The 14,686-nt window shown below is 45.7% G+C and overlaps 1 protein-coding gene across 1 annotated transcript in view; it reads right to left on the minus strand.

Annotated features, from left to right (window-relative positions):
• Positions 1–14,686, minus strand: part of wdr32 (WD repeat domain 32) — a 105,284-nt gene that overhangs the window by 74,318 nt on the left and 16,280 nt on the right. The window contains 1 exon segment of the mRNA XM_038792912.1: positions 1,450–1,647. Within this exon segment, the coding sequence (XP_038648840.1) occupies positions 1,450–1,647 (198 nt within the window).

Consider the following 14,686-nt stretch of genomic DNA (forward strand, 5'->3'; position numbering starts at 1 on the left):
GAGAGTGGACAGAGAGCATAGAGTCTCGCTCTATGTGGTGACCTGCTATTCTACGTCTCAGACCCCCAAAGCAGCATCAAGGGGATCATGAAGCTCCTGAAAGAGTTTGGAGCCTTCTCGGGCTACAAACTCAATCTGAGCAAAAGTTAAATCTTCCGGTTGAACCTGCAAGGGAGGGGGGCAGAACTGGAGTTTCAACAAGCCCAAAACAAATTCCACTACCTGGGGATCCAAATTGCCCACGACTGGACACGGATGCACAAATTGAACCTGAGAAGTCTGGCGGAGGAAGTAAAGAAGGACCTGCAGAGGTGGGGTACACTCCCACTCTCCCTGGCTAGGAGGGTACAGACGATCAAGATGAACATGCTGCCCAGGTTCTTCTTCAACTTCAGATCCATACCGATCTACACATGGACACCAGGACACTCAATGAATGAGGAGCTGTTGGATGCGGGCGACTTAGGAAGGGGAAACTTCGGGGATCTGTATGGGCAATTGTTAGAAGAGGCACATCCCCACTGGATGAGACAAGGGAAAAATGAGAGGAAGAATTAGGGATAGAAATAGGATGGGGGCATTAGACCAGCCAGAACCCTTCGTGGGGAAGATGACCAACACCCTTGCCTCCCTCATCGCTACTGCCCTCATGCGCGTCCAAATGAGACCCACAGCCACCGAAAGGAGATGAAGGAGGAAAATGTAAATATGGATAGCGAGCTTAGTTTGTGTATACTTTTGTTGCCTTTTTAATTTTCTCTCTTCCCTTGTATAATTATAACCGCACTTCGATTGTCTTTGTAAAATACCACATGCGGGTACGACACCTGTAAATCAGCGTTCAAACTGAACTATGTAATATCAAATGTGAAAACCAATAAAACATTTTGTTTTAATTTTAAAAATCTAATCACCCAATAATAAAGTGAAAACCTAACAATGGTGATCATGGGTGATATGTCACATTTTGTGTATTTGTTTACCCTATTTTTGTTTTCATGTGTGGAACGGTCTGCCTGGACTGTATGCAGAACAATACTTTTCACTGTACCTCGGTACACGTGACAATAAACAAACAGATCCAACAAATCCAAAATTATTGACCAGCAGCCTGACAGAGAAACCTCACCATACAATTCTGCCGTTAAAATTGTTCACACAAAAAGGGTGACTTAAAGAATATGACAAAGTAAACATATGCAGAAAGGAAGGGCTAATTTAATTTTGGCTACTCCTATTTTTTCTGAAAAAACATCAGTTTTTGAAGTGTCCACTCATTGGTAAGCTTTAACTTTTGGCCAAAAATCTGTGTCAAACAATATAGATACCTTCCAACAATATATAAAACATTTACACAATTTTGTATTGCAGAAGTCTTTCCAGATCTGTATATAATGTAGCATAAACTCAGTTTATCAAAGTTTGTTGAAAAATATGCACAGCACCAACCTATTTGTGTCCCATGTGATGACATTCCCATCAAATCCTGATGTTACCAGCAGTCTTGTATTGGTATCATATTCAATGTTCTTTACCCAACTAGAATGGCCGTGCAAGGTGCAGACCTTAGTGTTGAGGTTACGTAAATCCCACAGAGCTACCGTTGTATCATCAGAGCACGTTGCAAAAAGCCTGTTATCAAGAAACCTAAAAAGGAAACATAGTAGAAGCTGATATTGAGAATAATGGAACAATAAAACTTCTCAGCCACAGAACATTGAAACAATACCTGAAGCAGTTCCACCAAAACATCTAGATTCAGAAGTCATCCTAAATTATTGTACTTTCAAATAATGAAATTTCCATCCATGCACATTTCTGACACTGTATTTTCTAACACAAACTCCGGGACATTGATACACAGATTGAAGCTGAGACAAAAAAAACAAAAATATATTAACTTATTCATGCAGTGAGTGGTGAATACGTGAGCTACTCGGTAGGCTACAAATGTGAAAAGAGATGCAAACATTTCCAGTCCGTACGGATATAGCGTTTGGAAGACAAATTGATTGAAAGCCGAGAGAGACAGGTAGGATGTCAAAGGTCTTTGGGACCAGTCCAATGGAAGGATTAGAAAACAATACAGAATCACAGAATACAGTGCAGAAAAGGCCCTTCGGCCCATCGAGTCTGCGCTGGCACATGAAAAACACCTGACCTGCCTACTTAATCCCATTTGCCAGCACTTGGCCCATAGCCTTGAATGCTGCGACATGCCAAGTGCTCATCCAGGTACTTTTTTTTTACAGGATGGGCGGGTACCCGCCTCTACCACCCTCCCAGGCAGTGCATTCCAGACCGTTAGCACCCTCTGGGGAAAACATTTGCCTCACATTGCCCGCTAAACCCCCTGCCCCTCACCTTCAACTTGTGACGGTAACTGACCCTTCAACTAAGAGAAACAAAGAAGAAAAGTACAGCACAGGAGCAGGCCCTTTGGCCCTCCAAGCCCATGCCGACCATGCTGCCCGACTAACCTACAATCTTCTACACTTCCTGGGTCCGTATCCCTCTATTCCCATCCTATTCATGTATTTATCAAGATGCCCCTTAAATGTCACTATCGCCCCTGCTTCCACCACCTCCTCCGGCAGCGAGTTCCAGGCACCCACTACCCTCTGTGTAAAAAAAACTTGCCTCGTACATCTCCTCTAAACCTTGCCCCTCCCACCTTAAACCTATGCCCCCTAGTAATTGACCCGTCTACCCTGGGGAAAAGCCTCTGACGATCCACTCGGTCTATGCCCCTCATAATTTTGTAGACCTCTATCAGGTCGCCCCTCAACCTCCGTCGTTTCAGTGAGAACAAACCGAGTTTATTCAACCGCTCCTCATAGCTAATACCCTCCATACCAGGCAACATCCTGGTAAATCTCTTCTGCACCCTCTCTAAATCCTCCACATCCTTCTGGTAGTGTGGCGCCCAGAATTGAACACTATACTCCCAAGTGTGGCTTAACTAAGGTTCTATACAGCTGCAACATGACTTGCCAATTCTTATATTCAATGCCCCGGCCAATTAAGGCAAGCATGCCGTTTGCCTTCTTGACTACCTTCTCCACCTGTGTTGCTCCTTTCAGTGACCTGTGGACCTGTACACCTAGATCTCTCTGACTTTCAATACTCTTTAGAGTTCTACCATTCACTGTATATTCCCTACCTGCATTTGACCTTCCGAAATGCATTATCTCATATTTGTCCGGATTAAACTCCAGATGAAACAGCTGCTCCCTATCCACACCCCTCATAATCTTGTACACCTGAATCGGGTCACCCCTCAGTTTTTTCTGCTCCAGTGAAGATTCTCATTTCCTAATGTCTCCAAGGACAGTGTACAAATTAGGAGGAAGAAGATTGAAGTTAGATATTTTGTGCTGTATTGTGGGTATCTGTGGTTTTTTGAAGTTTGCTTGCCTGATGGACAGAGAGGAATTATTATAATCCTGATAATCAGTCGGTAAAGGAAGAAACCAGAGCTAATGTATACTTGGCATAGACTTATTTACTTTGAACCATTACAGGTATACAGCACCTAGAATGGCTATCAGGACTTTTTTTGAATTACCTAGAAGCATGAGGAGCCTATAGTTTCCCATTGCTTCCTCCAGAGTCAGAAGATTGTGGGATCAATCAATTCAGGACTTAATGCAAAAATGCGAAGCAGTACTGCTGGATGAAATGTTCAGAATCATAGAATCCCTACTGTGCTAGAGGCCACTCAGTCCATCGAGTCTGCAACAACCCTCCGAAAGAGCACTCTACCTAGGCCCACTACACCGCCCTATCCCCATTACCCCACCTAACCCTTGGACACTGAGGGCAATTGATCATGGCTAATCCACCTAACCTGCACAACTTTGGATTGTGGGAGGAAACCGGAGCACCCGGAGGAAACCAACGCAGACGTGGGGAGAATATGCAACTCCACACAGACAGTTGCTCAAGTCAGAATCGAACCTGGGTCCCTGGCACTGTGTCGCAGCAGTGCTAAGCATTGTACTGCCGGGCTACCTAAATGTTAAACCAAGACATAAAAGATCCCATGGCACTATTACAAAGAGCAGGAGAGTTATCCAGAGTGTTATGTTCAATATTTATCCCTCAATCAACACCACTAGTTTATTTGGTCATCATCACATTGCTGTTTGTGAGCATACTTTTCAAATTGGTTGTGTTTCCCACATGACAACACTGATCACGCTTCTAAAAAGTACTTAATCGACTGTGAAGAACTTGGAACATCCTGAGGCAATGAAAGGTTCAATATAAATATAAGTCTTTGTTTAAAATACCAGCAGTATTTAATTTCCGAAAGTTAATTAGTTAACATGCCGAGATGCTTTTGAATATAATCTTCAAACTTTAAGAAGGAATTTGATGGGAAAGACTTTCATTCAACTAGGGAGACATCATACAGGGTCATTAATTTAGAATTATTTAAGTTAATGAGAAACCTAATTGGCGGATTATTGGAGCAGGGGATGCTTTACCAATGGGAGTAGCTGCAGTCGAGAATATTGCATTCTTGAAGGAAAAATGGGTAAATATTTGAAGCAAAGGAAGACGTGGGCTGTTGTCATTGGGGCTCAAATCCAGCCGTGCTCCACCAAAGCGGATTTAATTCTTTCACCTTAGTGAACGTTACCCATTTCTTCTGACTGATCTCACATTTGAACATTCTTTGAGCAGCACAGATGTAAGTGGCACGTCTTCTGAAAGCTAAACTAAGGTTCTGCAATACTACGGCAAGATAAAATACTTCAATATTTAAATTTTATTTGGGTATTTTGCACTTTCATTTCCTCCTCTGCAGATGAGGGGCTACTGGTCTTTCTCAGGCCTCCACCAATGCCACTTTACAACCAGCCACTGGGAGGTGCATAAGAGTAGTTTGGAGGAGAATCACTCAGCCTTTTGTTTTATAATGTTCCTATGATTGCCTCAATATAAAAATAAGTTGTTGTGCAATCTCAATTTGTGTAGATCTATGCAGCACTATTACTGAGCATTATTGTTTGACAATTCAATGTAGCCATTGCTAACTCTCTGGGTGTTGGCAAAATATAGCCATCTAGCATGTTAATTATCATACTTAATGATTGTGTGGTCAACAGCTACAGGGGGATTCTGGAAAAGACCCTATATACCAAAGACTACGGTTACCATCATAGGTACAGATGCAGCTAGCCTGAACAAGATTTGCAAATGTAGCAATAGGCTGTGCCACAGAAGATTGTAGCATGGGCTCACAACTATGGTCTGCACATGTGAACTCCTGATCATGGCTGTACAATCAAGGAGAAAGGTTGTATGGAGGCCTTCCCAAAGGGAATGCAATAATAATTTGTTTTAAACTATAACCAATCTCATGCACCTTCCAGCAGCCACTTACAGAGAAACATCAGCAGAGGCCTAGGAGCAGGTCACCTGCATGCCCTCCCAAACGGTGAATGGTGCATGGCATGGGGGAACCTAAAGAGGGGAAGAAGAAAAATATATTAAAACAAAGTCCCCCAGGCATTACGTCTGCTTATAGTTAAGCAAAATTTGCATAGCAGAACTCAAAAAGGATCAATGTGCCGCACGGGAACTTCCTATTTAATTTATGATTAACACATTTTCACCACAATGTGCCTTGGGAACAATATATTTCTTTCTTTTTTTTTTAAATTTAGATTAGCCAATTATTTTTTCCAATTAAGGGGCAATTTAGCGTGGCCAATCCACCTACTCTGCACATTTTTAGGTTGTGGGGGCGAAACCCACGCAGACACGGGGAGAACGTGCAAACTCCACACGGACAGTGACCCAGAGCCAGGATCGAACCTGGGACCTCAGCGCCGTGAGGTGGTTGTGCTAACCACTAGGCCACTGTGCTGCCCTGGAACAATATATTTCTAAAGTATTGAACCTTTCTTAGAATCTCTTCATAAATCTATGCACAATGAAACTGCGAAGTTGCAGGATTGCCAGATAGTGGCAACAAAATGTTTGCTTATTTTAAGAAACAATTTTAAAGTCAAGGCTTGGGAGTAGCACAAATATGATGGGCAAATAGAAAATTATGGGACTGTATAGACATGCGATGTAAGACATGAGAGTCATGTGACTAAACACAAAGAAAAAGACCCCAATGCCTTCCTGCTAGATACAATGACGGTTTAATTCATAGAATTTACAGTGCAGGAGGCCATTCGGCCCATCGAGTCTTGGAAAGAGCACCCTACCCAAGGTCAACACCTCCACCCTATCCCCATAACCCAGTAACCCCACCCAACACTAAGGGCAATTTTGGACACTTAAGGGCAAAAATTTATCATGGCCAATCCACCTAACCTGCACATCTTTGGACTGTGGGAGGAAACCGGAGCACCCGGAGGAAACCCACGTACACACGGGGAGGATGTGCAGACTCCGCACAGACAGTGACCCAAGCCGGAATCGAACCTGGGACCATGGAGCTGAGAAGCAATTGCGCTATCCACAATGCTACCGTGCTGCCCAAATCATCCGAATACAGTTAATAAGCAACAGAGGAATGTAAAATGAGGCTGACAAATCCCCAGAGCCTGATAATCTACATCCCAGAGTACCATAAGACTATAAGACATAGGAGCAGAATTAGGTCACTTGGCCCATCGAGTCTGATCGGCCATTCAATCATGGCTGATATTTTTCTCATGCCCATTCTCCTGCATTCTCCCCATAACCCCTGATCCCCTTATTAATCAAAAATATGGTGTCCTCTGTTTCGAATTTTTCGTACAAGTGGAAACATCCTCTCCACATCCACTCTATCCAGGTCTCGCAGTATCATGTAAGTTTCAATAAGACCCCCCCCCCCTCGTCCTTCTAAACTCCAATGAGTACAGACCCAGAATCCTCAACCATTCATCATACGACAAACTCTTTATTCCAGGGATCATTCTAGTGAACCTCCTCTGGACCCTATTGAAGGCCAGTACATCCTTCCTTAGATACAGGGCCCAAAACTGCTCACAATACTCCAAATGTGGTCCGACCAGAGCCTTATAGAGCCTCAGAAGTACATCCCTGGTCCTGTATTCTGGCCCTCTCGACATGACTGCAACACTGCATTTGCCTTCATAATTGCTGACTCAGCCTTCACTTTAACCTTAAGAGAATCGTGCACAGGGACTCCCAAGTCCCTTTATGCTTCTGATTTCCTAAGCTTCTCCCCATTTAGAAAATAGTCTATGCCTCCGTTTCTTTTTCCAAAGTGCATAACCTCACACTTTTCCACATTGTATTTCATCTGCCACTTCATTGCCCACACTCCTAGCCTTCTGCAGCCCTTCTGCTTCCTCAATACTACCTGTCCCTCTACAGATCTCCCAGCGTCATACTGGAGGGCCCCTCCAGAGTGGTGCAAGCACCTGAACTGCATCTTCAGGACAGTGAAGCACCACTTGATCACGTCCCTGGTGGCTGCATGGGCATCGCAGTAGAGGGTCTTCATGTTAGTCTGGGGCCTCCGGATAGGTGTCATCAGCCACGACCGCAGTGGATAACCCCAGTCACCCAAGAGCCATTCCCCCCCCCACCCCGACCCTGTCAGGGGTGCGTCTCGAAGAGGCCAGCAACCATCCAGTGTGCCAGGAAGAATGCACACTGCCCGGGTTTCGGGTGCAGACGTGTATGATGCACAGCTGGTGGTCAAACACCAGCTGCAGGTTCATTGAGTGGAACCCCTTTGTGAAGATCGGCCTGTCATCTGCAGGTGCTCATCATGCGATATGCACCCAGATCACCCCCTAGACCCGGGGGATCTCAGAGATGGCAGCGAACTCTGCTGTTCTGGCGTCCTAGTGGGCTCGGTCCACGTTGAAATGGATGTATTGTGCCGACTGGGCATACGGGGCCTCCGCGGCAGTGCGGATGCACCTGTGCACCAAGCTCTGGGAGATTCCAGACAGGTCCCCACTCAGTGCCTGGAAGTACCATGGCGTAGAAGTTCAGGATGGCCGTCACCTTGACAGCCACTGGAAGCGGGTGTCCTTCCCCATTCCCGCGCGGTGCCTGGTGCACCATGATTCGGCAGATCTCTGTCCGGTCAGGCAGGTCCTCGAGTGACAGGCACTGCCAGTGCACACGGGGCCTCGTGCAGCACCTCCTCTTACTCGGCCTGTTGGGCTGGCTCGCCATCCTGAGCAGCTGCCTCCTGATGGGGCAGGTCCTGCTGCAGCATCCTCCTCCGCCTTGAAGAGCTTCAGCTTGTACAGCCGCAGTGCATCCCCCAAGGCTGCGGCGACTAGGAGGAAGGCCACCATTGCTGGTTGTATTCCAAGATCCATCACTGCAGAGGGTGTACAGCCAACATGTTAGCTTAGTGGTTTAGATAAAGGATCTGGATCAGCGCAGGCTGGGAGGGCCGAAGGGCCTGTTCCGTCATTTTCTTTGTTCTTTGTAATGCGTATCCCTGTGCCAACCAGGTCCACCGGGCTACATAGCTGGCACTGCAGACCCTGCCCGCATGTCTCCCTCCACCCCCACTATCCCAACATCCCTGGCCCCATCGGTGCCCGGCACCATGAGGACCTTTGGCCCTCGTTCCTGCTGCCAAGGATAACCTTGGAGGCTGCCTTGCAGGCCGTGGCAATGGTGGTCAATGACTGGACACCGCCCCAATACCAAGAGGGGAATACCCCGGCTCTGGCAGAACTTTCCCCCAATCCAAGCCAGTGTCAGGACTTGCCGCCCACAGTCACACCTCTGCGAGGCCTACCTCCTCTCTCTCCCTCATCAGCCACGGTTCCCGTTTCCTGCTTTTTAAAAGCACACGTGAATCTCACTGTCGGGAACTCCCCCGGTGGAGGCAGAACATCACGGAGGACCCGGAGAAAACCAGGTCAGGCCCACTAATGATATACAAACGTGTTTACTTTACGTGTGGAGTGCAATGTATTGACGCCACTGATCTTTTCTCTGCATCCCAGTTATGACTGTAACATTACATTCCTTCCTTCCTTATGTACGGTATGCGTTGTTTGTACAGCATGGAAGAAACAATACTTTTCACTGTATACTAATACATGTGACAATAAAAAATCAAATCAAAGTCAAGGAACCAGAGAATTACCACGATTTCCACGTCAAAACCAATTCTCCGCCTAACCACCTTCCCCGATTTTGACGTTGGGCGACAGAGAATCCCACCCGGGAACTGCTTGTATTGCATTTCGGGAGCTGGTTGCCACCAAATGCTAGGCATGAGAGGTGGAAAGTTGCGGGCCGGGTCAGAGTGGTTGTTTTGGGTTGGTTTTATTTTGTAAATGTTGTGTTTTTAATTGTTAAAATTTGAATTAAAATATATTTTTTTTAAATAGAGAAAATGCCGTATTCTCAGGACAGAGAGACCTGGCTGCCCTCGGATATGATTCACAAAAGGTGTGCAGTTACAGCAAGTACATTTATTTTTTATTGCAAGGGGAGTGTAATACAAAAATAGGCAAGTTTTGCGACAATTGTCCAAGGTTTTGGTGAGACTACCTCTGAACAGTGTATAGGTTTGGTGATCTTATTTCAAAAAGGATACAATTGCATTAGGAGAGAAAGTTCATTCAACTGCCTCCTGAGATGAAGAGATCGCCCCTAGAGGACAGGTTGGGCCTGTATCCACTGGAATTTAGGGGTGATCTTATTGAAAGACAAGATGCTGAGAGGACTTGACAGGATGGATGCTGAAAGGATGTTTTCCCTTGTGTGAGACACTAGAACTAGGGGACAACGGTTAAAAAGGGATCCCCATTTAACACAGAGCTGAGGAGAATTTGTTTTCTCTCGGAGGGTCATAGGTCTTTGGAATTTCTTTGCCATAAAGCAGTGGAGGCAGGATCACTGGATATTCTGATGGCCGAGTCAGATAGATTCTTGGCTGATACGGCAGTAAAAGAGTTTAAGCAATAGGCAGGAAACCGGAGGCCACAATCAGATCAGCCATGGGCGTATCAAAGGGCAGCACGGTAGCACAAGTGGATAGCACTGTGGCTTCACAGCGCCAGGGTCACAGGTTTGATTCCCTGCTGGGTCACTGTCTGTGTGGAGTCTGAACGTTCTCCCTGTATCTGCGTGGGTTTCCTCCGGGTGCTCCGGTTTCCTCCCACAGTCCAAAGACGTGCAGGTTAGGTGGATTGGTCATGATAAATTCTTAGTGTCCAAAACAGTTAGGAGTTGTTATTGGGTTACGGGGGTAGGGTGGAAGTGAGGGCTTAAGTGGGTCGGTGCAGACTCGATGGGCTGAACGGCCTCAGTGACTGGTTCAGCACAGGGCTAAATCGCTGGCTTTGAAAGCAGACCCAGGCAGGCCAGCAGCACGGTTCAATTCCCGTACTAGCCTCCCCGAACAGGCGCCGGAATGTGGCGACTAGGGGCTTTTCAAAGTAACATCATTTGAAGCCTACTTGTGACAATAAGCGATTTTCATTTCATTTCTACACTGTATGTTCTATGTTCTAAATAGCAGGGCAGGCACAAGGGGACAAATTGCCGACTCCTGCACCTAATCTGTATAATCCGTGCACAGCGCGTTACCCTCGGCAACAAACTGATTTTTATTCCAATAATTTATTAGATTGAATCTTATAAATTCATTGCTGAATTACACAATTGATTTAGATGGCTAGCAGCATTATAGGCCACACAACAAATCCATGCAGTCAACTCTTGGACTGTTTCCAGCAGACTACATAAATGATAAAACTAGTTAAATACCAAGAGCCATCTACTTTGCACCATTATTTCCATTTCTCATTCATGTTTTCTCTATTTTCTGGTTCTCAGTGCATTTGGGAAATGGAATTGATTTCAAAAGAATGGTAACGTGATCGTTTAGCTTTCAGCAAAAATGCTGTTTTTTAATCCAGCCTATTGAGGGTTTGAACAGAAAAGGTTCACAGCATGTTATTATTATCTTTGACACGATTGCCAAGTGTAAGCTAATTTTGCTATTGGTGAAGAGTTCATCTTCAGACAACCTTAATGCAATCAGACGACATCATTGGCTCATGACGCATTAGGAATATATATTATACATATATTTTATATATATATATATGTAATTACAGAAACCTCTCAAAGTATTTCACACATCAATTAACAACTATGAATAATGTTGGTTCATTACATGTGCAGCGTTTGCAACCCAACCCTACACAAAGTTAGAGTGAGAAACAGATAGAAAATGTTGGAAATATCAACATGGCAGAACAAAGGCAAGTGAATGTTTTGAAGGCAAGTGAAATATTTTTGAAATGTTTTGAAAATGGTCTTACACCCAAAACATTACTTTTTTAATTTTCACCACAGATACTAAAGGACTTGCTGAGTGCATCCATCACTTCAATTTCTTTGTGTCTGACATGAGGCACCTGCAGTATGTTGTCCTCTACTAGAGTAATGCTAATGTCAGCTAATAGGAAGTAAAGGATTTAACTGCATAAAAATAGAACTAAAGTACAAACCTATCTTCATTGTCTCCCTCCATGTCATTGCCCTTCACTTTTCCATAACTGCTCAAGTCTTACAACCCTGCGAGTTCTCTATTTACTAATCCTGGCCACTTTCCTTCCAACTATCTCTGGCAGCTGTAACTTCAACGGAGGCCTTCAGCTCTGGAGTTTGCTCCTTAAACATCTCCATTTCTCTATCGTTCTTGGAATCGGCAACTTTCTTCACAACTGAGCAACTCTCTGCAGGATCCATTCTGCTCTTCCCTCATGGGGAAAGGGTTAGAAAGGTTGCCCTAGGGCAGCACGGTGGCGCAGTGGGTTAGCCCTGTTGCCTCACGGTGCCGAGGTCCCAGGTTCGATCCCGGCTCACTGTCCGTGTGGAGTTTGCACATTCTCCCCGTGTTTGCGTGGGTTTCGCCCCCACAACCCAAAAGATGTGCAGGCTAGGTGGATTGGCCACGCTAAATTGCCCCTTAATTGCAAAAACTGAATTGGGCAATCTAAATTTATAAAAAAAAAGAAGAAAGGTTGCCCTAAAAATAGTCTGTTCCATCCCCAACCTGGCTGGAAAAGCACATCCAGCAGCTCATCTACCTGCAGTCAGAAAATCAAAGTTTACCTGAATTTCAGAACCTGGAACGTCCAAACCCTCAAGAACAATGAGCAAAACAATCGATCGGAACGGAGAACTACCCTTGTTGCCTGTGCACTCAGGCACCTCAGCATAGATTTTCTTGCAGAGCAACGGCGTCAGAGCAGGCGGAGGGCAGCTGAGGGAGGGTGGCAGTGGTTACACTTCCTTCTAGAGAGGAAAACCCGAGGATCAGCCCAGGGCGCAGTGAATTGGCTTCGCCATCAAGAACAAAGTAGTCCACCGGCTCTCAAGAACTCCGCCAGCATCAACGAGCCACTCATGACCGTTAGTAACTTACCAAGAACCAGCATGCAACTGTCATGTGTACCTACTGCCCAACTGATGAGTCCAAAGAAGGCTTTGACTCCACTCTGGACACCATAATCTCAAACATTCCTATGGAAGGTCATCCTCCTTGGGGACTTCAATGGCAGGGTTGGAAAGGACTCCCAAATCTGGAAAGGAACCATCGGAGAGGAAGGAGTTGGGAATTATAACTCCAAAGTAGTTCTCCTGATCGCTAACTGCGTGTAACACCAGTTTGTCATCACTAACACACAGTTCGGCCAAAAAGACCAGTTCAATACTTCCTAGAGACATCCACAATCAAAGCACTGCCACATGATCAACATTGTCATCATCCAATCGAGACCAAAAGGATGCCCTCATCACCAAAGCGATGACCAGTGTAGATGACTGTTTTACAAACTACTGGTGGAATCTACTCCTCTGTATCCATCAAACTCCACCAGAAGCTGAAAATGAAGATGAAGATGAAGAAACAGCTCAGAAGATCAACGTTGAGCGGCTTCAAGGCTAAACATGCAAGTGAACTTCCAACAGTGCCTTTTCCAAAGTGTTCAATGGACAGAATTCCTACAATGCAGGAGGCCATTTGGCCCATTGATTCTGCACCAACCCGCTAAAATAGCACCCTACCTAGGCTGACTCCCCTGCCCTATCCCCGTAACCCAACCTGACCAACACATCCCTGGACACGAAGCGGCAATTTATCATAGCCAATCCACCTAACCTGCACATCATTGGGCTGTGGGAGGAAACTGGAGCACCTGGAGGAAACGCACGCAGACACGAGGAGAAAATACAAACCCCACATTCACCGAAGGCTGGAATTGAACCCAAACACCTGGCGCTGTGAGGCCCTTAGCGGTACTAAGCACTGTGCCACCATACCATCCATTCTAATAGAGTGAAGAAAGCTGGAAAGAGCTGAAGACAGCTATAATCTCAAACTACGAGACCAGGAAACACCAAGACTGATTCAACAATCAAGATCACCACATCCCCAAGCCTCATCAACAAGAAGAAAGCTCTCCACACCTGGCAAAATGGTACAACCATCAAGGGAAAGAGGAGAGCTCAGAAATCAGGGGTACAAAGAAAAGCTAGGGAAATCAATAACCAATGGTGGACCCAGAAAGTGAAGGAGATGCAACTCCTCGCTGACGGCCACGACACCCGGGACTTCTTCAGAGCCACCAAGGCAATATATGGACTTAATACCCTAGGCCTCAAACCAGTGCAGAGTAATGACGGAACCCTCTGGAGAGACAGAGAAAACATTGGCCTTTGATGGAGAGAACATTTCAACAAACTTCTAAACTGTGATACAACCATAGATGAGGATGTGGAGGAGGAAATACTCCAACTCCCCAATATGATCTTGGACTCCACCACATGTGGACAAAGTTGAAGCCGCCAGCTGAGATGTTCAAACTTGAAGCGATCACCCGTCATCTGTTGCTGAAAATCTGGAACAGAAAATAAATTCCTGCCAACCTCAGGGATGTCATCATAGATCATAGAATTTACAGTGCAGGAGGCCATTCAGCCCATCGAGTCTGCACCAGCTCTTGGAAAGAGCACCCTACCCAAGGTCAACACCTCCACCCTATCCCCATAACCCAGTAACCCCACCCAACACTAAGGGCACCATCGCCACCATCTTCAAAAAAGGAGACAAACTGGACTGTGGGAACTACCGAGAAGTTTCCCTATTCTCCATCGCCGGGAATATCATCGCCTGAATTCTCACGAGCTGCCTTCTCCCAGTTCCTGAAAAAATCCTTCTGAACCCCATTATGGATTCCAACCTAACTGACACCAAGATCCTAGTAAATAAGGCGGTCGACCTCCCAACTCTTCTATACGGCTCAAAAACTTGGACTACGTACAGGCATCACCTCAAGGCTCTGGTGAGGTTCCATCAACACTATCTGAGAAGGGTTATCAGCATCAGCTGGGAGGACAGACATACTAACGCCAGTATGTATGAAGAAGCCGAGAGCAGCAGCATCAAGGCCATGATCATCCAAAACCAATTCCGCAGGGCCAGCCATGTGCTTAGGATGCCAGAGTACTGACTGCCCTGGCAAATCTTCTTTGCCCAGCTTATTTCTGAACAAGAGGATGACAAAGAAAGCACTTCAAGACACCCAGAAGGCAACATCGACGCCAACTCCTAGGAGACCCTTATTCAATAGAGACCTATTTAAACGAATATACTCATTGAAGGGACACAATTCTTCGAAGACACGCGAGGGCCAGAGGAGGCCCAGAA

This window comes from Scyliorhinus canicula, chromosome 3 (assembly GCF_902713615.1).
Source record: "Scyliorhinus canicula chromosome 3, sScyCan1.1, whole genome shotgun sequence".
Classification (NCBI taxonomy): Eukaryota; Metazoa; Chordata; class Chondrichthyes; order Carcharhiniformes; family Scyliorhinidae; genus Scyliorhinus; species Scyliorhinus canicula.